This window comes from Oncorhynchus masou, chromosome 28, assembly GCF_036934945.1.
Source record: "Oncorhynchus masou masou isolate Uvic2021 chromosome 28, UVic_Omas_1.1, whole genome shotgun sequence".
Lineage (NCBI taxonomy): Eukaryota > Metazoa > Chordata > Actinopteri > Salmoniformes > Salmonidae > Oncorhynchus > Oncorhynchus masou.
In genome coordinates this window covers 2808921-2834272 of record NC_088239.1, presented here as the reverse complement: position 1 = coordinate 2834272, position 25352 = coordinate 2808921, and the positions used below count along the sequence as shown (strand labels likewise).

General features: G+C 47.0%; 1 protein-coding gene across 1 annotated transcript in view; it reads left to right on the top strand.

Moving 5' to 3' along the window:
• Window positions 1-25352, top strand: part of zbtb47b (zinc finger and BTB domain containing 47b) — a 169459-nt gene that overhangs the window by 115275 nt on the left and 28832 nt on the right. The window contains 3 exon segments of the mRNA XM_064941131.1: window positions 97-1221; window positions 4590-4737; window positions 9808-9923. Coding sequence (XP_064797203.1) covers window positions 97-1221; window positions 4590-4737; window positions 9808-9923 — 1389 coding nt within the window.

Here is a 25352-nt window from a genome sequence, read left to right as displayed (position 1 = left end):
GTCTGTCTCCCCTCTCAGGGCCTACAGCAGATAACTCCTGTCTGTCTCTCCTCCCAGGGCCTACAGCAGATAACTCCTGTCTGTCTCTCCTCCCAGGGCCTACAGCAGATCCTTAACTTCATCTACACCTCCCGTCTGTTAGTCAGTAGCCGTAGCGTCAGAGACGTGCTCAACGCCGCCACCCTGCTGCAGATGACGGACATTGCAGCTTCTTGCCGTGACCTCATCAGCAGCCAATCGCTAAGGGCCGCGGTAGACAACCTGGCCAATCAGGATGGCCTGGCAGATCCTGATTCCATGACAACGACCCCCGGCAGTCAGCTGTACAGGGAGATCAAGCAGGAGGCAGAGTTAGGGAGGGCAGAGTTAGAGAGGGTGTACACTCGGGAGGGGAACAGCCCTTTCTCTGTGAGGGTGGAGGACGGACATGGAAAGAGCCAGCAGCATCACCCTCCCTCCTCCCAGACCTCCTCCCAGTCCCAGGCCAAGCAGTACTACTACCAACAAGAGGACAGGGAGAGTGGGGGAGGAGGAGGGAGGGGTCTGTTTAAGCTGGAGGGGGGCGGGGAGCAGATCATCGTAGAGGTCAACCTGAACAACCAGACACTCAACGTCTCCAAGGGGTCAGAGAGCAAGGCTGTCGCCACATATACCACCGCCACCGCCATGTTCACCTGCTCCCACGGTGACCAGAGGAACGAGGAGGAAGAGGAGAACAAGGAAGCGGATGATAATGATGATGATGGGCAGGTCGGGGAGGATGAAGAGGAGGAGGATGAAGAGCAGAGAGAGAGAGGGGAGGAGATGGAGAACAGCAGTGAAGAGGAGGAAGAGGAGGAAGAGGAAGAGGAGAACAATGATATGAACATACCAGCAGAGGAGTCTATTATGATGAACAGGCCTCATCCGGGGACTAGAACCCTGGAGGTCGCCACGACAACCATGCGGCAGACCCTTGGTGACGCCACCCTTGCCAACCGTCACCAGGGCAGGAAGAGGAAGCAGAACCCTGAGAGTGTAGGTCAGATGGTCAGACTGGAGGAGAAGCAACACTTCCCCTGTAAGAAATGTCCCAGAGTCTTCAACAACCGCTGGTATCTGGAGAAACACATGAACGTCACTCACAACCGCATGCAAATCTGCAACAAATGTGGAAAACGCTTCCTTCTGGAGAGTGAACTACTACTGCACCATCAGACCAACTGTGAGAAGAGTATACAGGTCAGTAACTACTGCTACTACTACTACTTCAACACATACTACTACTACAACTTCAACACTTACTACTACTACTACTACTACTACTACTTCAACACTTACTACTACTACTACTACTTCAACACTTACTACTACTACTACTACTACTTCAACACTTACTACTACTACTACTACTACTACTACTTCAACACTTACTACTACTACTACTACTACTTCAACACATACTACTACTACTACTACTACTACTACTACTACTACTACTACTTCAACACTTACTACTACTACTACTACTACTACTTCAACACTTACTACTACTACTACTACTACTTCAACACTTACTACTACTACTACTACTACTTCAACACATACTACTACTACAACACTTACTACTACTACTACTACTACTTCAACACTTACTACTACTACTACTACTACTACTACTTCAACACTTACTACTACTACTACTACTTCAACACATACTACTACTACTACTACTACTACTACTACTACTACTTCAACACTTACTACTACTACTACTACTACTACTACTTCAACACATACTACTACTACTACTACTACTACTACTACTACTTCAACACTTACTACTACTACTACTACTACTACTACTTCAACACTTACTACTACTACTACTACTACTACTTCAACACATACTACTACTACTACTACTTCAACACTTACTACTACTACTACTACTACTTCAACACTTACTACTACTACTACTACTACTACTACTTCAACACTTACTACTACTACTACTACTTCAACACATACTACTACTACTACTACTACTACTACTACTACTACTACTACTACTACTACTACTACTTCAACACTTACTACTACTACTACTACTTCAACACTTACTACTACTACTACTACTACTTCAACACTTACTACTACTACTACTACTACTGTTGCTACTACTACTACTACTTCTACTCCTACTACTACTGCTATCTACTGCACTACCAACTGTGAGAAGAGCGCATGGGTTAGTAACTAATACTACATTATTACTACAGCAAACATACTACAACACCAATACTGTTTCAACACTTATACTACTACTATAACACCACCACAATACTACTACTGTTGCTACTACTATTACTACTACTACTGTTGCTACTACTGGTACTACTACTACTACTACTACTACTACTATTCCTACCACTGCCACTACTACTACTACTACTACTACTACTACTACTACTGTTGTTGATACTACTACTACTACTACTACTACTACTACTGTTGCTACTACTACTACTACTACTACCACTACTACTACTACTACTACTACTACTGTTGCTACTACTACTACTACTACTGCTATCTACTGCATCAGCAACTGTGAGAAGAGTGCATGGATTATTAACTAATATTACATTATTACTATTGGAAAAATACTACTACAACACCAATACTGTTACAACACTTATACTACTACTATAAAACCACCATACCAATACTACTACTGTTGCTACTACTACTACTACTACTTCTACTGTTGCTACTACTACTACTACTGTTGATTCTACTACTACTCCTACTACTACTACTACTATACTACTACTACCACTACTACTACTACCACTACTACTACTACTACTACTGTTACTACTGTTGCTACTACTACTACTACTACTGCTACTACTGTTGCTGCTGCTGCTACTGCTACTGTTGCTACTACTGCTACTGTTGCTACTACTACTTATACTGTTGCTACTACTATTACTACTACAGTTGCTACTACTACTACTACTATGTCTACTGCTACACTGCTACTACTACTGTTGCTACTACTACTACTTCTACTACTACCACTACTACTACTGTTGTTGCTACTACTACTACTACTGTTGCCACTACTGCTGCTACTACTACTGTTGCCACTACTGCTACTACTACTACTACTACTGTTGCTACTACTACTACTGTTGCTGCTACTACTACTACTACTACTACTGTTACTACTACTACTGTTGCTACTACTACTACTACTGTTGCTACTACTACTACTACTGCTACTACTGTTGCTACTACTACTACTACTGTTGCTACTACTACTACTACTACTTCTGCTACGACTACTACTGCTACCACTGTTGCTACGACTACTACTACTACTACTACTACTACTACTACTGTTGCTGCTACTACTACTACTACTACTGCTACTACTACTGCCTCTACTACCACTACTACTACTACTACTACTACTGTTGTTACTACTACTGCTACTACTACTACTACTACTACTACTACTACTACTACTGCTACTTCTGCTACTACTGTTGTTACGACTACTACTGCTACTACTGTTGCTACTACTACTACTACTACTGTTGCTACTACTACTGCTACTACTGTTGCTACTACTACTACTACTGCTACTACTGTTGCTACTACTACTACTATTGCTACTGTTGCTGCTACTACTACCACTACTACTACTGTTGCTACTACTGCTACTACTACTACTACATTTGCTACTGCTACTACTTCTACTGCTACACTGCTACTACTACCACTACTACTACTACTACTGTTGCCACTACTGCTACTACTACTACTGCTACTACTACTACTACTAATACTGTTGCTACTACTACTACTACTACTACTACTACTATTTCTACAGTTGCTACTACTACTACTACTACTGTTGCTACTACTGATACTACTACTGTTGCTACTACTACTACTACTACTACTATTACCACTGTTGCCACTACTGCTACTACTACTGCTACTACTACTACTACTACTACTGTTGCTACTACTACTACTACTGTTGCTACTACTACTACTACTACTACAGTTGCTACTACTACTACTACTACTACTACTGCTGTTGCTACTACTACTACTACTACTGTTGCTACTACTACTACTACTTCTTATGCTACTACTGTTGCTACGACTACTACTGCTACTACTGTTGCTACTACTGTTGCTACTACCACTACTACTACTACCACCACTGCTACTACTACTACACTGCTACTACTACTACTACTCCCACTGCTACTACTACTACTACCACTACTTCTACGACCTCTACTACTGCTACTACTACTACTGTTGCTACTACTACTACTACTACCACTGCTGCTACTACTACTACCACTGCTGTCTACTGCACTACCAACTGTGAGAAGAGTGTATGGGTTAGTGACAATTACAACAGTATTACTACAACAACAATACTATTATACCATTACTACTATTACTGCACCACTACTACAACAATACTACTACTACTACTACTACTACAGTACCACTGCACCATGCACCATTTCAACTGAATTTTGTCATCCACTGAGTTCAATGAGTGTGTGTTTCAGTGTGTAACGTGTGGCAAGGCCTTTAAGAAGCTCTGGTCTCTCCATGAGCACAACAAGATTGTTCACGGTTATGCTGAGAAGAAGTTCTGCTGTGAGATCTGTGAGAAGAAGTTCTACACCATGGCCCACGTCAGAAAGCACATGGTTGGTGAGTACCATCGGCATGGTAACATCATAGTAACGGTCTGTGAGTGCTATCGGCATGGTAACTCTGTGAGTACTCTTCCCAGGGCACGAATTCCGGCCACTGGGGAGTGGCAATAGGACCGCAGAAACCTGCCCACATCCTGGTTCACTCTTTCCACCTGCCCATTACTCTCAGGGTGGAAACCCGAGGTGAGGCTGATCGAGACCCCCAGACGTACCATGAACGCCCTCCAAACTCCCGATGTGAACTGGGGACCTCGATCAGACACAATATCCTCAGGCACCCCATAGTGCCGGAGGACGTGTGTAAACAGGGCCTCCGCAGTTTGTAGGGCCGTAGGGAGACCGGGCAAAGGGAGGAGATGACAGGACTTAGAGAAACGATCCACAACGACCAGGATCGTGGTGTTGCCCTGTGAGAGAGGAAGATCCGTCAGAAAATCTACCAACAGGTGTGACCAAGGCCGTTGTGGAACGGGTAAAGGATGTAGCTTACCTCTGGACAGGTGTCTAGGAGCCTTACACTGGGCGCACACCGAGCAGGAGGAAACATTACCCCTTACATCCTTAGCCAAGGTGGGCCACCAGTACTTCCCAGTTAGGCAGAGCGCCGTCCGACCGATCCCCGGATGACCAGAGGAGGGTGAAGTGTGGGCCCAATAGATCAACTGGTCACGGACAGCAGACGGAATGTACCGACGCCCGACGGGACACTGGAGTGGAGCAGGCTCTGTACGTAACACCCGCTCAATGTCCGCGTCCAGCTCCCACGCGACCGGCGCTACCAGGCAGGAGGCCGGGGGAATGGGAGTCTGATCCATGGGCCACTCCTCTGTGTCATACAGCCAGGACAGTGCGTCTGCCTTCACATTCTGGGAACCTGGTCTGTAGGACAGGGAAACACAAAACGAGTAAAGAACATGGCCCACCTTGCCCGACGTGGATTCAGTTTCCTAGCTGCCCGGATGTACTCCAGGTTGAGGTGGTCAGTCCAGATGAGAAAAGGGTGTTTTGCCCCCTCAAGCCAATGTCTCCACGCCTTCAAAGCCTTAACCACAGCCCACAGCTCCCGGTCCCCCACATCATAGTTCCGCTCCGCGAGGCTGAGCTTCTTCGAGAAGAAAGCACAGGGGTGGAGCTTCGGTGGCGTGCCCAAGCGCTGAGAGAGCACGGCTCCTATCCCAGCCTCGGACGCGTCCACCTCCACTATGAACGCCAAAGAGGGATCCGGATGGGCCAGCACTGTCCGCCTCAACCGGCCTCTGCAGACGTACAGGACCCCCCTTCATCAGTGATGAAATGGGGGCAGCCACCTGACCAAAACCCTGGATAAACTCCGGTAGTAATTGGCAAACCCTAAAAATCGTGGTGGGAGTTGGCCAATTTACGCACGGCTGCAATGCGGTCATCTCCAACCCTGATGTGGAAATGCGATACCCTAGGAAGGAGACTGAAAGAACAAGCATTTCTCAGCCTTGACGTACAGGTCATGCTCCAACAGTCGTCCAAGTACCTTGCGCACCAAGGACACATGCTCTGCGCATGTAGCAGAGTATATCAGAATGTCATCGATATACACCACTATACCCTGCCCGTGCAGGTCCCTGAAAATCTCGTCTACAAAGGATTGGAAGACTGATGGATCCTTCATCAACCCGTACGGCATGACGAGGTACTCATAATGCCCTGAGGTGGTACTGAACGCTGTCTTCCACTCGTCTCCCTCCCGGATACGCACCAGGTTGTAAGCACTCCTGGGATCCAGGTTAGTAAAGAAGCGTGCCCCGTGCATTGACTCAATCGCCGTGGCGATAAGAGGTAGCAGGTAACTGTACCTCACCGTGATTTGATTGAGACCTCGATAGTCAATGCACGAGCGCAGACCTCCCTCTTTCTTATTCACAAAAAATCAACTTGAGGAGCCGGGTGAAGTGGAGGACCGAATGTACCCCTGACGCAGGGATTCAGAGACATATGTCTCCATAGCCGCCGTCTCCGCTTGCGACAGGGGACACACGTGACATCTGGGATGTCCCCTTGTCGATGGGGTGGTAATTGAGTTGCCTTCTTTTTACAGAAGGCGAGAGCCAAATCGGCATATTCTAGTGGAATGTGTACGGTGGAGACCTGGTCTGGACTTTCCACCGTGGTAGCACCAACGGAAACCCCTACACACCTCCCCAAGGACTCTCGCAACTACCCTGTGAGAGCCCACTGTTGCCAGAAAATGGTGGGGTTATGACGAGCCAACCAGGCAAGGCCTAGTACCATGGGAAACAGCAGAGTCAATAAGGAAGAGACTGATTCTCTCCTCATGACTCCCCTGCATCTCCATGGCCAGTTAGATGGTGGCTTCCCTGATTAGCCCGGACCCTAATGGTCGATTATCCAGAGCGTGTACCGGGAAAGGTTTAACCACAGAAATAATGAGGATCCCGTTCGCCGCTTTTCCTTTGGGTGGATGGTCGAAGACTGGATGGATGGGGACAGGGGGGAATGGGTCAGACTGGATGGGGACAGGGGGGATGGGTCAGACTGGATGGGGACGGGGGATGGGTCAGACTGGATGGGGACAGGGGGGAGTGGGGCAGATTGGATGGGGACGGGGGGGATGGGTCAGACTGGATGGGGACAGGGGGGAATGGGTCAGACTGGATGGGGACACGTAGGGGAATGTGTCAGAATGGATGGGGACGGGGGGAATGGGTCAGACTGGATGGGGGCGGGGGGAGTGGGTCAGACTGGATGGGGACAGGGGGGATGGGTCAGACTGGATGGGGACAGGTATTGGAATGGGTCAGACTGGATGGGGACAGGGGGAATGGGTCAGACTGGATGGGGACGGGGGGATGGGTCAGACTGGATGGGGACAGGGGGAATGGGCAGACTGGATGGGGACAGGGGGGATGGGTCAGACTGGATGGGGATGGGGGGGGATGGGTCAGACTGGATGGGGACAGGGGGATGGGTCAGACTGGATGGGGACAGGGGAGTGGGTCAGATTGGATGGGGACGGGGGGGATGGGTCAGACTGGATGGGGACAGGGGGGAATGGTTCAGACTGGATGGGGACAGGGGGGGATGGGTCAGACTGGATGGGGACAGGTATTGGAATGGGTTAGAGGTAGGGGAATGTGTCAGACTGGATGGGGACAGGGGGGAATGGGTCAGACTGGATGGGGGCGGGGGGGAGTGGGTCAGACTGGATGGGGACAGGGGTGGCTGGGTCAGACTGGATGGGGACAGGTATTGGAATGGGTTAGACTGGATGGGGACAGGGGGGAGTGGGTCAGACTGGATGGGGACAGGGGGGGATGGGTCAGACTGGATGGGGACAGGGAGGTGTGGGTCAGATTGGATGGGGACGGGGGGATGGGTCATACTAGATGGGGACAGGGGGGAATGGGTCAGACTGGATGGGGACAGGAGGGGGATGGGTCAGACTGGATGGGGACAGGTATTGGAATGGGTCAGACTGGATGGGGACGGGGGGGAATGGGTCAGACTGGATGGGGGCGGGGGTTGGAGTGGGTCAGACTGGATGGGGACAGGGGGGGGATGGGTCAGACTGGATGGGGACAGGTATTGGAATGGGTCAGACTGGATGGGGGCGGGGGGGAGTGGGTCAGACTGGATGGGGACGGGGGGGATGGGTCAGACTGGATGGGGACAGGGGGGAATGGGCAGACTGGATGGGGACAGGTATTGGAATGGGTCAGACTGGATGGGGACAGGGGGGAATGGGTCAGACTGGATGGGGACAGGGGGGAATGGGCAGACTGGATGGGGACAGGTATTGGAATGGGTCAGACTGGATGGGGACAGGGGGGAATGGGTCAGACTGGATGGGGACGGGGGGGATGTCTCAGACTGGATGGGGACAGTGGGGGATGGGTCAGACTGGATGGGGACAGGGGGGAATGGGTCAGACTGGATGGGGACAGGGGGGAATGGGCAGACTGGATGGGGACAGGTATTGGAATGGGTCAGACTGGATGGGGACAGGGGGAATGGGCAGACTGGATGGGGACAGGTATTGGAATGGGTCAGACTGGATGGGGACAGGGGGGAATGGGCAGACTGGATGGGGACAGGTATTGGAATGGGTCAGACTGGATGGGGACAGGGGGGAATGGGTCAGACTGGATGGGGATGGGGGGGATGTCTCAGACTGGATGGGGACAGGGGGGGATGGGTCAGACTGGATGGGGACAGGGGGAATGGGTCAGACTGGATGGGGACAGGGGGAGTGGGTCAGACTGGATGGGGACAGTGGGGGATGGGTCAGACTGGATGGGGACAGGGGGGAATGGGTCAGACTGGATGGGGACAGGGGGGAGTGGGTCAGATTGGATGGGGACGGGGGGGATGGGTCAGACTGGATGGGGACAGGGGGGAATGGGTCAGACTGGATGGATGGGGACGGGGGACGGGGGGGTCAGACTGGATGGGGACAGGTAGGGGAATGGGTCAGACTGGATGGGGACAGGTGGGAATGGGTCAGACTGGATGGGGACAGGGGGAATGGGTCAGACTGGATGGGGACAGGGGGAATGGGTAAGACTGGATGGGGACAGGGGGGAGTGGGTCAGACTGGATGGGGACGGGGGGGGGTGGGTCAGACTGGATGGGGACAGGGGGAATGGGTCAGACTGGATGGGGACAGGGGGGAGTGGGTCAGACTGGATGGGGACAGGGGGTCAGACTGGATGGGGACAGGGGGGATGGGTCAGAGTAGATGGGGACAGGGGGAATTGGTCAGACTGGATGGGGCCTGGGGGTCAGAGTGGATGGTGACAGGGGGAGAATGGGTCAGACTGGATGGGGACAGGGGGGTCAGAGTGGATGGTGACAGGGGGAGAATGGGTCAGACTGGATGGGGACAGGGGGGTCAGAGTGGATGGGGACGGGGGAATGTGTCATTAGGAGAAAAGATACTGTCGTCAGTGGATATGTTCCTGTAGAGAGACATTGTATGATGTCTCATTTGTTTCCAGTGTAGATTCTAAGGACATGTCTGTAACTGGTGATAGTTCTGTCTTACTGACTGTCTGTCTGTCTGTTTGTCTAGCCCACACCAAGGACATGCCGTTCACCTGTGAGACGTGTGGGAAGTCATTCAAGCGCGGCATGTCGCTAAAGGTTCACTCTCTACAACACTCTGGAGAGAAGCCCTTCAAGTGTGAGGTTGTAAAGCCTTTCTCAAATCACCTCTATCCCTCACCCTGTACACTACATTACCCATCACCCTGTACACTACATTACCCATAACCACCATGTACACTACGTTACCCATCACCATGTACACTACATTACCCATCACCACACTGTAAATGACATTACCCATCATCACCATGTGTGCTACATTACCCATCATCACCATGTGCACTACATTACCCATCATCACCCTGTACACTACATTACCCATAACCACCATGTACACTACATTGCCCATCATGTACACTACATTACCAATCACCACACTGTACAATGACATTACCCATCATCACCATGTGCGCTACATTACCCATCATCAACATGTACACTACATTACCCCTCGTCACCCTGTACACTACATTACCCATTGCCACCATGTGCACTACATTACCCATTATCACCCTGTGCACTACATTACCCATCACCACAATGAACACTACAGTACCCATCACCACACTATACACTACACTACCCATCACCACACTATACACTACAGTACCCATCACCACACTGTACACTACACTACCCATCACCACACTGTACACTACACTACCCATCACCACACTATACACTACAGTACCCATCACCACACTGTACACTACACTACACTACCCATCACCACACTATACACTACAGTACCCATCACCACACTGTACACTACACTACACTACCCATCACCACACTGTACACTACACTACCCATCACCACACTATACACTACAGTACCCATCACCACACTGTACACGACATTACCCATCACCACACTGTATGTGCCACTACCCATCATCACCCTGTACGCTACATTACCCATCACCACACTGTACACTACATTACCCATCACCACACTGTACACGACATTACCCATCATCACCCTGTACGCTACATTACCCATCACCACTCTGAACACTACACTACCCATCACCACACTATACACTACAGTACCCATCACCACACTGTACACTACACTACCCATCACCACTCTGAACACTACACTACCCATCACCACACTGTATACTACAGTACCCATCACCACACTGTACACTACACTACCCATCACCACACTATAAACTACACATCACCACACTATAAACTACACTACCCATCACCACACTATACACTACACTACCCATCACCACACTATAAACTACCCATCACCACACTATAAACTACACTACCCATCACCACACTATACACTACACTACCCATCACCACACTATACACTACACTACCCATCACCACACTATACACTACACTACCCATCACCACACTATACACTACACTACCCATCACCACACTATACACTACACTACCCATCACCACACTATACACTACACTACCCATCACCACACTATACACTACACTACCCATCACCACACTGTACACTACACTACCCATCAACACACTATACACTACACTACACTACCCATCACCACACTATACACTACAGTACCCATCACCAAAATGTACACTACACTACACTACCCATCACCACACTATACACTACACTACCCATCACCACACTACCCATCACCACACTACACACCACATTACCTACATCACACACTGTATGTGCCACTACCCATATCACCCTACGCATACATTACCCATCACCACACTATACACTACATTACCCATCACCGCACTGTACACGACATTACCCATCACCACACTATACGCTACACTACCCATCACCACTCTGAACACTACACTACCCATCACCACACTGTACACTACACTACCCATCACCACACTATACACTACAGTACCCATCACCACAATGTACACTACACTACCCATCACCACTCTGAACACTACACTACCCATCACCACACTGTATACTACAGTACCCATCACCACACTGTACACTACACTACCCATCACCACACTATACACTACACTACCCATCATCACACTACACACTACAGTACCCATCACCACACTGTACACTACACTACCCATCACCACACTATAAACTACACATCACCACACTATAAACTACACTACCCATCACCACACTATACACTACACTACCCATCACCACACTATAAACTACACTTCCCATCAACACACTGTACAACACACTACCCATCACCACACTATAAACTACCCATCACCACACTATACACTACACTACCCATCACCACACTATAAACTACAGTACCCATCACCACACTATACACTACCCATCACCACACTATACACTACAGTACCCATCACCACACTATACACTACACCACACTATACCTACATACCCATCACCACCATACACTGCCCACTATACACTACCCATCACCACACTCACCCCCATCACCACACTATACACACTACATCACCACACTATACATCATCACCACACTATACACTACACTACCCATCACCACACTACACTACACTACACTACCCATCACCACACTATACACTACAGTACCCATCACCACACTATACACTACATCACCACACTATACACTACCCATCACCACACTATACACTACACACCACACTACCCATCACCACACTATACACTACTACCCATCACCACACTATACACTACACTACCCATCACCACACTATACACTACCCATCACCACACTATACACTACACTACCCATCACCACACTATACACTACACTACCCATCACCACACTATACACTACACTACCCATCACCACACTATACAACTACCCATCACCACACTATACACTACACTACCCATCACCACACTATACACTACACTACCCATCACCACACTATACACTACACTACCCATCACCACACTATACACTACCCATCACACTATACACTACACTACCACTATACACTATCACTACCACACTATACACACTACCCATCACCACACTATACACTACACTACCCATCACCCATCACTACACACTACTATACACTACACTACCCATCACCACCCATACACTACCCATCACCACACTATACACTACCCATCACCACACTATACACTACACCCATCACCACACTATACACCACACTATACACTACACTACCCATCACCACACTATACACTACACTACCCATCACCACACTATACACTACAGTACCCATCACCACACTATACACTACACTACCCATCACCACACTATACACTACACTACCCATCACCACACTATACACTACACTACCCATCACCACACTATAAACTACCCATCACCACACTATACACTACACTACCCATCACCACACTATACACTACACTACCCATCACCACACTATACACTACACTACCCATCACCACACTATAAACTACACTACCCATCACCACACTATACACTACCCATCACCACACTATACACTACCCATCACCACACTATACACTACACTACCCATCACCACACTATACACTACACTACACCACACTATACACCACACACCACACTATACACTACCTACCCATCACCACACTATACACTACACTACCCATCACCACACTATACACTACTATCACCACACTATACACTACCCATCACCACACTATACACTACCCATCACCACACTATACACTACACTACACATCACCACACTACCCATCACCACACTATAAACTACCCATCACCACACTATACACTACAGTACCCATCACCACACTATACACTACACTACCCATCACCACACTATACACTACACTACCCATCACCACACTATAAACTACACTACCCATCACCACACTATAAACTACCCATCACCACACTATACACTACCCATCACCACACTATACACTACCCATCACCACACTATACACTACCCATCACCACACTATACACTACCCATCACCACACTATACACTACACTACCCATCACCACACTATACACTACCCATCACCACACTACCCATCATCACACACTATACACTACCCATCACCACACTATACACTACCCATCACACTACACTACACTACCCATCACCACACTATACACTACACTACCATCACCACACTATACACTACACTACCCATCACCACACTATACACTACACTACCCATCACCACACTATACACTACCCATCACCACACTATACACACTACCCATCACCACACTATACACTACCCATCACCACACTATACACTACACTACCCATCACCACACTATACACTACACTACCCATCACCACACTATACACTACAGTACCCACACACACTATACACCACACTATACACTCACACTATACACTACACTACCCATCACCACACTATACACTACACTACCCATCACCACACTATACACTACACTACCCATCACCACACTATACACTACCCATCACCACACTATACACTACAGTACCTACCCATCACCACACTATACACTACATCACCACACCACTACCCATCACCACACTATACACTACACTACCCATCACCACACTATACACTACACTACCCATCACCACACTATACACTACACTACCCATCACCACACTATACACTACACTACCCATCACCACACTATACACTACTACCCATCACCACACTATACACTACACCCATCACCACACTATACACTACACTACCCATCACCACACTATACACTACACTACCCATCACCACACTATACACTACCCATCACCACACTATACACTACACTACCCATCACCACACTATACACTACCCATCACCACACTATACACTACACTACCCATCACCACACTATACACTACACTACCCATCACCACACTATACACTACACTACCCATCACCACACTATACACTACACTACCCATCACCACACTATACACTACCCATCACCACACTATACACTACCCATCACCACACTATACACTACCCATCACCACACTATACACTACACTACACCCACTATCACTACACTACCCATCACCACACTATCACTACCCATCACCACACTATACACTACACTACCCATCACCACACTATACACTACACTACCCATCACCACACTATACACTACCCATCACCACACTACCACACCCATCACCACACTATACACTACACCCATCACCACACTATACACCACACCCATCACCACACTATACACTACACTACCCATCACCACACTATACACTACACTACCCATCACCACACTATACACTACACAACCCATCACCACACTATACACTACACTACCCATCACCACACTATACACTACCCATCACCACACTATACACCATACCCATCACCACACTATAAACTACCCATCACCACACTATACACTACACTACCCATCACCACACTATACACTACACTACCCATCACCACACTATACACTACACTACCCATCACCACACTATACACTACCCATCACCACACTATACACTACCCATCACCACACTATACACTACACTACCCATCACCACACTATACACTACACTACCCATCACCACACTATAAACTACCCATCACCACACTATACACTACACTACACTACATCACCACACTATACACTACCCATCACCACACTATACACTACACTACCCATCACCACACTATACACTACCCATCACCACACTATACACTACACTACCCATCACCACACTATACACTACACTACCCATCACCACACTATACACTACCCATCACCACACTATACACTACACTACCCATCACCACACTATACACTACACTACCCATCACCACACTATACACTACACTACCCATCACCACACTATACACTACCCATCACCACACTATACACTACCCATCACCACACTATACACTACACCCCATCACCACACTATCACACACTATACACTACACCATCACCACACTATAAACTATACACCACACTATACACTACCCATCACCACACTATACACTACACTACCCATCACCACACTATACACTACCCATCACACTACCCATCACCACACTATACACTACACTACCCATCACCACACTATACACTACACTACCCATCACCACACTATACACTACACTACCCATCACCACACTATACACTACACTACCCATCACCACACTATACACTACCCATCACCACACTATACACTACATCACCACACTACCCATCACCACACTATACACTACACTACCCATCACCACACTATACACTACACTACCCATCACCACACTATACACTACCTACCCATCACCACACTATACACTACACTACCCATCACCACACTATACACTACACACCCCATCACCACACTATACTACACTACCCATCACCACACTATACACTACATACCCATCACCACACTATACACTACACTACCCATCACCACACTATACACTACACTACCCATCACCACACTATACACCCATCACCACACTATACACTACATCACCACACCATCACTATACACTACCCATCACCACACTATACACTACCCATCACCACACTATACATCACACACACTATACACTACATCACCACACTATACACTACCCATCACCACACTATACACTACACTACCCATCACCACACTATACACTACACTACCCATCACCACACTATACACTACACTACCCATCACCACACTATAAACTACCCATCACCACACTATACACTACAGTACCCATCACCACACTATACACTACCCATCACCACACTATACACTACCCATCACCACACTATACACTACACATCACCACACTATACACTACCCATCACCACACTATACACTACACTACCCATCACCACACTATACACTACACTACCCATCACCACACTATACACTACACTACCCATCACCACACTATACACTACACTACCCATCACCACACTATACACTACCCATCACCACACTATACACTACCCATCACCACACTATACACACTACCCATCACCACACTATACACTACCCATCACCACACTACCCATCACCACACTATACTACACTACCCATCACCACACTATACACTACAGTACCCATCACCACACTATACACTACCCATCACCACACTACACCACTACCCATCACCACACTATACACTACACTACCCATCACCACACTATACACTACACCCATCACCACACTCACCACTACCCATCACCACACTATACACTACCCATCACCACACTATACACTACACTACCCATCACCACACTATACACTACCCATCACCACATCACCACACTACCCATCACCACACTATACACTACACTACCCATCACCACACTATACACTACACTACCCATCACCACACTATACACTACCCATCACCACACTATACACTATCACCACACTATACACTACACTACCCATCACCACACTATACACTACACTACCCATCACCACACTATACACTACATCACCACACCATCACCACACTACCCCCATCACCACACTATACACTACCCATCACCACACTATACACTACACTACCCATCACCACACTATACACTACACTACCCATCACCACACTACACTACACTACCATCACCACACTATCACACTACACCCCATCACCACACTATACACTACACCCATCACCACACTATATACACTACCCATCACCACACTATACACTACACATACCACACTATAAACTACATCACCACACTATACACTACACTACCCATCACCACACTATACACTACACTACCCATCACCACACTATACACTACCCATCACCACACTATACACTACCCATCACCACACTATACACTACCCATCACCACACTATACACTACCCATCACCACACTATACACTACACTACCCATCACCACACTATACACTACACTACCCATCACCACACTATACACTACACTACCCATCACCACACTATACACTACACTACCCATCACCACACTATACACTACACTACCCATCACCACACTATAAACTACACTACCCATCACCACACTATACACTACATCACATCACACTATACACTACACTACCCATCACCACACTATACACTACACTACCCATCACCACACTATACACTACCCATCACCACACTATACACTACACTACCCATCACCACACTATACACTACACTACCCATCACCACACTATACACTACACTACCCATCACCACACTATACACTACACTACCCATCACCACACTATACACTACATCATCACCACACTATACACTACATCACCACACTCACACTACACTACCCATCACCACACTACACTACCCATCACCACACTATACACTACACTACCCATCACCACACTATACACTACACTACATCACCACACTATACACTACACTACCCATCACCACACTATACACTACACTATCACCACACTATACACTACACTACCCATCACCACACTATACACTACACTACCCATCACCACACTATACACTACCCATCACCACACTATACCTACATCACACACACTATACACTACACTACCCATCACCACACTATACACTACACTACCCATCACCACACTATACCACACTACACTACCCATCACCACACTATACACTACACTACCCATCACCACACTATACACTACACTACCCATCACCACACTATACACTACCCACACCACACTACCCATCACCACACTATACACTACACACTACCCATCACCACACTATACACTACACTACCCATCACCACACTATACACTACACCCATCACCACACTATACACTACACTACCCATCACCACACTATACACTACCCATCACCACACTATACCTACACTACCCATCACCACACTATACACTACACACTACCCATCACCACACTATACACTACACTACCCATCACCACACTATACACTACCCATCACCACACTATACACTACACCCATCACCACACTATACACTACACTACCCATCACCACACTATACACTACCCATCACCACACTATACACTACCCATCACCACACTATACACTACAGTACCCATCACCACACTATACACTACACTACCCATCACCACACTATACACTACACTACCCATCACCACACTATACACTACCCATCACCACACTATACACTACACTACCCATCACCACACTATACACTACACTACCCATCACCACACTATACACTACCCATACCCATCACCACACTACTATACACACACTACATCACCACACTACCCATCACCACACTATACACTACACTACCCATCACCACACTATACACTACACTACCCATCACCACACTATACACTACCCTACCCATCACCACACTATACACTACATCACCCATCACCACACTCATACACTACACTACCCATCACCACACTATACACTACACTACCCATCACCACACTATACACTACACTACCCATCACCACACTATACACTACACTACCCATCACCACACTATACACTACCCATCACCACACTATACACTACACTACCCATCACCACACTATACACTACACTACCCATCACCACACTATAAACTACACTACCCATCACCACACTATACACTACACTACCCATCACCACACTATACACTACACACCACACTACCCATCACCACACTATACACTACACTACCCATCACCACACTATACACTACACTACCCATCACCACACTATACACTACCCATCACCACACTACCCATCATCACCACACTATACACTACTACACACTACCTACATCACCACACTATACACACTACACTACCCATCACCACACTATACACTACACTACCCATCACCACACTATACACTACACTACCCATCACCACACTATACACTACACTACCCATCACCACACTATACACTACACTACCCATCACCACACTACACCCCATCACCACACTATACACTACACTACCCATCACCACACTACACCACTACATCACCACACTATACACTACACTACCCATCACCACACTATACACTACCCATCACCACACTATACACTACACTACCCATCACCACACTATACACTACACTACCCATCACCACACTACACTACCCATCACCACACTATACACTACACTACCCATCACCACACTATACACTACATACATCACCACACTATACACTACACTACCCATCACCACACTATACACTACACTACCCATCACCACACTATACACTACACTACCCATCACCACACTATACACTACACTACCCATCACCACACTATACACTACACTACCCATCACCACACTATACACTACACTACCCATCACCACACTATACACTACACTACCCATCACCACACTCACTACCCATCACCACACTATACACTACACTACCCATCACCACACTATACACTACACTACCCATCACCACACTATACACTACACTACCCATCACCACACTATACACTACACTACCCATCACCACACTATACACTACACTACCCATCACCACACTATACACTACACTACCCATCACCACACTATACACTACACTACCCATCACCACACTATACACTACACTACCCATCACCACACTATACACTACACTACCCATCACCACACTATACACTACACTACCCATCACCACACTATACACTACACTACCCATCACCACACTATACACTACACTACCCATCACCACACTCTACACTACCCATCACCACACTATACACTACCCATCACCACACTATACACTACACTACCCATCACCACACTATACACTACACTACCCATCACCACACTATACACTACACTACCCATCACCACACTATACACTACACTACCCATCACCACACTATACACTACATACCCATCACCACACTATACACTACACTACCCATCACCACACTATACACTACACACCACATCACCACACTACCCATCACCACACTATACACTACACTACCCATCACCACACTATACACTACACTACCCATCACCACACTATACACTACACTACCCATCACCACACTATACACTACCCATCACCACACTATACACTACACTACCCATCACCACACTATACACTACACTACCCATCACCACACTATACACTACCCATCACCACACTATACACTACCCATCACCACACTATACACTACACTACCCATCACCACACTATACACTACACTACCCATCACCACTATACACTACACTACCCATCACCACACTATACACTACACATACCCATCACCACACTATACACTACACTACCCATCACCACACTATACACTACACTACCCATCACCACACTATACACTACACTACCCATCACCACACTATACACTACACTACCCATCACCACACTATACACTACACTACCCATCACCACACTATACACTACACTACCCATCACCACACTATACACTACACTACCCATCACCACACTATACACTACACTACCCATCACCACACTATACACTACACTACCCATCACCACACTATACACTACACTACCCATCACCACACTATACACTACACTACCCATCACCACACTATACACTACCCATCACCACACTATACACTACACTACCCATCACCACACTATACACTACCCATCACCACACTATACACTACACTACCCATCACCACACTATACACTACCCATCACCACACTATACACTACACTACCCATCACCACACTATACACTACACTACCCATCACCACACTATACACTACCCATCACCACACTATACACTACACTACCCATCACCACACTATACACTACACTACCCATCACCACACTATACACTACCCATCACCACACTATACACTACACTACCCATCACCACACTATACACTACACTACCCATCACCACACTATACACTACACTACCCATCACCACACTATACACTACACTACCCATCACCACACTATACACTACCCATCACCACACTATACACTACCCATCACCACACTATACACTACACTACCCATCACCACACTATACACTACACTACCCATCACCACACTATACACTACACTACCCATCACCACACTATACACTACACTACCCATCACCACACTATACACTACACTACCCATCACCACACTATACACTACACTACCCATCACCACACTATACACTACCCATCACCACACTATACACTACCCATCACCACACTATACACTACCCATCACCACACTATACACTACACTACCCATCACCACACTATACCCATCACCACACTATACACTACACTACCCATCACCACACTATACACTACACTACCCATCACCACACTATACACTACACTACCCATCACCACACTATACACTACACTACCCATCACCACACTATACACTACACTACCCATCACCACACTATACACTACACTACCCATCACCACACTATACACTACACTACCCATCACCACACTATACACTACACTACCCATCACCACACTATACTACACTACCCATCACCACACTATACACTACACTACCCATCACCACACTATACACTACACTACCCATCACCACACTATACACTACCCATCACCACACTATACACTACACTACCCATCACCACACTATACACTACACTACACATCACCACACTATACACTACACTACCCATCACCACACTATACACTACACTACCCATCACCACACTATACACTACACTACCCATCACCACACTATACACTACACTACCCATCACCACACTATACACTACCCATCACCACACTATACACTACACTACATCACCACACTATACACTACCCATCACCACACTATACACTACATCATCACACACTATACACTACCCATCACCACACTATACACTACACTACCCATCACCACACTATACACTACACTACCCATCACCACACTATACACTACACATCACCACACTATACACTACACTACCCATCACCACACTATACACTACACTACCCATCACCACACTATACACTACACTACCCATCACCACACTATACACTACACTACCCATCACCACACTATACACTACACTACCCATCACCACACTATACACTACACTACCCATCACCACACTATACACTACACTACCCATCACCACACTATACACTACACTACCCATCACCACACTATACACTACACTACCCATCACCACACTATACACTACACTACCCATCACCACACTATACACTACACTACCCATCACCACACTATACACTACCCATCACCACACTATACACTACACTACCCATCACCACACTATACACTACACTACCCATCACCACACTATACACTACACTACCCATCACCACACTATACACTACACTACCCATCACCACACTATACACTACACACCACACTACACCATCACCACACTATACACTACACTACCCATCACCACACTATACACTACCCATCACCACACTATACACTACACTACCCATCACCACACTATACACTACACTACCCATCACCACACTATACACTACACTACCCATCACCACACTATACACTACACTACCCATCACCACACTATACACTACCCATCACCACACTATACACTACACTACCCATCACCACACTATACACTACACTACCCATCACCACACTATACACTACCCATCACCACACTACCCATCACACTATACACTACCCATCACCACACTATACACTACACTACCCATCACCACACTATACACTACACTACCCATCACCACACTATACACTACACTACCCATCACCACACTATACACTACACTACCCATCACCACACTATACACTACACTACCCATCACCACACTATACACTACACTACCCATCACCACACTATACACTACACTACCCATCACCACACTATACACTACACTACCCATCACCACACTATAAACTACCCATCACCACACTATACACTACACTACCCATCACCACACTATACACTACACTACCCATCACCACACTATACACTACACTACCCATCACCACACTCACTACACTACCCATCACCACACTATACACTACACTACCCATCACCACACTATACACTACACTACCCATCACCACACTATACACTACACTACCCATCACCACACTATACACTACACTACCCATCACCACACTATACACTACACTACCCATCACCACACTATACACTACACTACCCATCACCACACTATACTACACTACCCATCACCACACTATACACTACACTACCCATCACCACACTATACACTACACTACCCATCACCACACTATACACTACCCATCACCACACTATACACTACACTACCCATCACCACACTATACACTACCCATCACCACACTATACACTACACTACCCATCACCACACTATACACTACACTACCCATCACCACACTATACACTACCCATCACCACACTATACACTACCCATCACCACACTATACACTACACTACCCATCACCACACTATACACTACACTACCCATCACCACACTATACACTACCCATCACCACACTATACACTACACTACCCATCACCACACTATACACTACACTACCCATCACCACACTATACACTACACTACCCATCACCACACTATACACTACACTACCCATCACCACACTATACACTACACCCATCACCACACTATAAACTACCCCATCACCACACTATACACTACACTACCCATCACCACACTATACACTACACTACCCATCACCACACTATACACTACACTACCCATCACCACACTATACACTACACTACCCATCACCACACTATACACTACACTACCCATCACCACACTATACACTACACTACCCATCACCACACTATACACTACACTACCCATCACCACACTATACACTACACTACCCATCACCACACTATACACTACACTACCCATCACCACACTATACACACTACACTACCCATCACCACACTATACACTACCCATCACCACACTATACACTACACACCCATCACCACACTATACACTACACTACCCATCACCACACTATACACACTATACACTACACATCACCACACTATACACTACACCACCACACTATACACTACACACCACACCCATCACCACACTATACACTACACTACCCATCACCACACTATACCCATCACCACACTATAAACTACCCATCACCACACTATACACTACACTACCCATCACCACACTATAAACTACACTACCCATCACCACACTATACACTACACTACCCATCACCACACTATACACTACACTACCTATCACCACACTATACACTACACTACCCATCACCACACTATACACTACACTACCCATCACCACACTATACACTACACTACCCATCACACATACACTATACCCATCACCACACTATACACTACACTACCCATCACCACACTATACACTACACTACCCATCACCACACTATACACTACACTACCCATCACCACACTATACACTACACTACCCATCACCACACTATACACTACACTACCCATCACCACCCTATACACTACACTACCCATCACCACACTATACACTACACTACCCATCACCACACTATACACTACACTACCCATCACCACACTATACACTACACCCATCACCACATATAAACTACACCATCACCACACTATACACTACACT